The 2,477-nt window shown below is 43.3% G+C and overlaps 1 protein-coding gene across 1 annotated transcript; it reads right to left on the bottom strand.

Moving 5' to 3' along the window:
* Positions 1–295: 295 nt before the first annotated feature.
* Positions 296–1,703, bottom strand: LOC110971605 (olfactory receptor 4Q2-like). Its single transcript, XM_022221978.2, is given in 2 exon segments — positions 296–1,253; positions 1,256–1,703. Coding segments are annotated over 2 exon segments (924 nt in total). The 3' UTR covers positions 296–777.
* Positions 1,704–2,477: the final 774 nt, after the last annotated feature.

The raw sequence follows: 2,477 nt of genomic DNA, 5'->3' as shown, positions 1-2,477 counted from the left end.
TTTTCATTGGTCTGCTTAAAGCTTGTATTTAGGTGGTGGTTGCTCCTGGGATCTCAAATAACTAGGCCCCACTTGACAATTCACAGTCAAAGAAAACAACTAAATTTTATGAATTCCTTTATTAATGTAAATTTTTATTTCAAGAATACATATAAATATAAATAAATATACATGACTATTTCTAGGGAGCATTACATTGATTCTTCATTTTTAAATAAAATGTATTTTTCAAAAGTGAATCATCCATACTGTGTAATACTTGTGGCATAAATAAATGTTGTGAATTTCTTTTTTTGGAAATTAAATAAATATAACAAAAAACAAACATAAATAGCAATCCAAAGGATTTTATTATCATAATTATTGTGATATTAAGAGTCATAATTACATTTTTGCATTTCTTTTCTTGTTCGTTTCTTCTTGTTTTGCAGCCCAGACGATGTCCAGCAGATTTAACCATGATTTAGGTTCATTAAATACAGGTAATTTTTTTAGCTGAGGTTCAGGCGCGGCATCACACCTCAATCACCCCACTTCCTGTCGTACGTCTATACGTACTACTCTTCCCTTCTCACTTGTTCGTTCTTGCTTCTTGTGTCCCATCCACCCTCCTGATGCTTCTGCCTCCTTTTCCAAGGTGCTGATCTCTGACCCTCACACCACATCATCTCAGTCATCACCAACAGGATGATCCTTTTCAGCCAATAAACCGTCAGGCCTCAGATCTGTGGTGTGGTCCTTCTTGGTGAAAGGGTCGTTTCATCTGTAAAACTGTCATTACTTCCTGTTGAATATGATCAGAATTTTTTCCCTGACTGCTTTGATCTGCAGTCCGTAGATCACGCCGTTCAAAGCAGGAGGCACCACGTGGAACAAGATGGACGCCAGCTTTCTTTCTTCTGACAGCTGTGGGAAACGATGGAGGATGATGATGATGAAGCCCGACAGCAGCAGGATGACGTAGACGGCCAGGTGGGAGGCGCAGGTCTGCAGCGCCCGGCGGTTCAACACCTGGTTCTTCCTGCTCAGACAGACCACAGCGATCCTCAGGTAGTTAAGCACCACGACGCACAGCGACAACGCCATCATCCCCATGGCGGTAATGAGTCCGTAGACGTGGTTGATGAAGATGTTCTCACAGGACAGTTTGAAGAGCGAAGGGTTGTCGCAGAACGGGTGGTTGACGACGCGTCTGCAGCGTGACAGCCGGATGCTGAGGCTCACCATGACCAAAATCATCACGAAGGAGACATCCACGCCAGCGTCGACAGCAGCACCACCGTCCTCCTGGTCATGATGGCGGCGTACCGCAGCGGCCTGCAGATGGCGTTGTAGCGGTCGAAGGCCATGATCATGAGCACTGTGTGCGACGTTGCTCCGTGGAAGTGGGTGCAGAAGGCCTGGACGGCACAGTTGGTGTAACGGATGTAGCGCTGAGAGCTGGGAAGGAAAACATCGGCCAGCAGGCGGGGGATGACAACTGACGAACCGAACACGTCGTTGACGCTCATGTTGCAGAAGAGCAGGTACATGGGCTCATGGAGGCTCCTCTCCATGGAGATCAGAACCACCAGGCCCACGTTGGACACCATGATGAAGACGTAGATGAGGAGGAGGAGGACAAAGGCAATGATGGAGGACTCGGGGCGGACCTTTAACCCCTCCAGCAGCAGAAGATCAAGATCCACGGTTTTGTTCTTCATAATCTGGCGGATGATCACAGAAACAGTCTGAAAACTGCAGAAAGAAATAGACTGAATGGAATATTTACATCAAACAGAGTATCATGACTAAATCTGAAACGGTCTACTGAAGCTCCTACGATCACCACGACCTGGATGACTGAGAATCTGCACAAACATGGTCAGCTCCTTCAGTATTTTTCTCTTTTCAAGTGTACATCCAGATACAACATGAAAGAAGTCCTGCTTTTCTGGAGAAATTATGAAAGCTTTTACTTTCAAAACATTAAAATCAGCCAGTAAATTTAAACATCATGTTATCTTTAAAAAACAAAACAAAATGGTACCACTAATCAGCCAGAAAGCGTAAAAACACAGGTAATGATTGGATGTTCAGACTTTCTGCTTCATGACTTCTTCAGGGAAATAAATAAATCTGAGTTTAAAATCATTTCATTAACACTTCTTTATTCCATGTGTCTCATTGAAAATTCACCATTTGCAGATCTTCTCTGCCACGAGTGACCAGACTGCAACCAACAGGTTGAACTGCAGGCAGTGTTTCCAAAATCAAAGCTACTGGATCAATGGCTGATCACCACAAAAGGGCTTGAAATCACCAATAATATGCTGAAAATCACCCCCAAAAAAGAAGCAAAATCATTACAGTCATTACCAACAGTATGCTCGGAATCATCACAGAGATAACAAAATCACCACAAAAAGAAGTGAAATCGCTACAAAAAGTCTTGAAATCACCAATAATATGCTGGAAATCACAACAAAAAGAGACAA

Source organism: Acanthochromis polyacanthus, chromosome 17 (genome assembly GCF_021347895.1).
Source record: "Acanthochromis polyacanthus isolate Apoly-LR-REF ecotype Palm Island chromosome 17, KAUST_Apoly_ChrSc, whole genome shotgun sequence".
NCBI lineage: Eukaryota > Metazoa > Chordata > Actinopteri > Pomacentridae > Acanthochromis > Acanthochromis polyacanthus.
The sequence above is the reverse complement of the archived record's forward strand: the minus strand, read 5'-3'. Positions and strand labels throughout refer to the sequence as shown.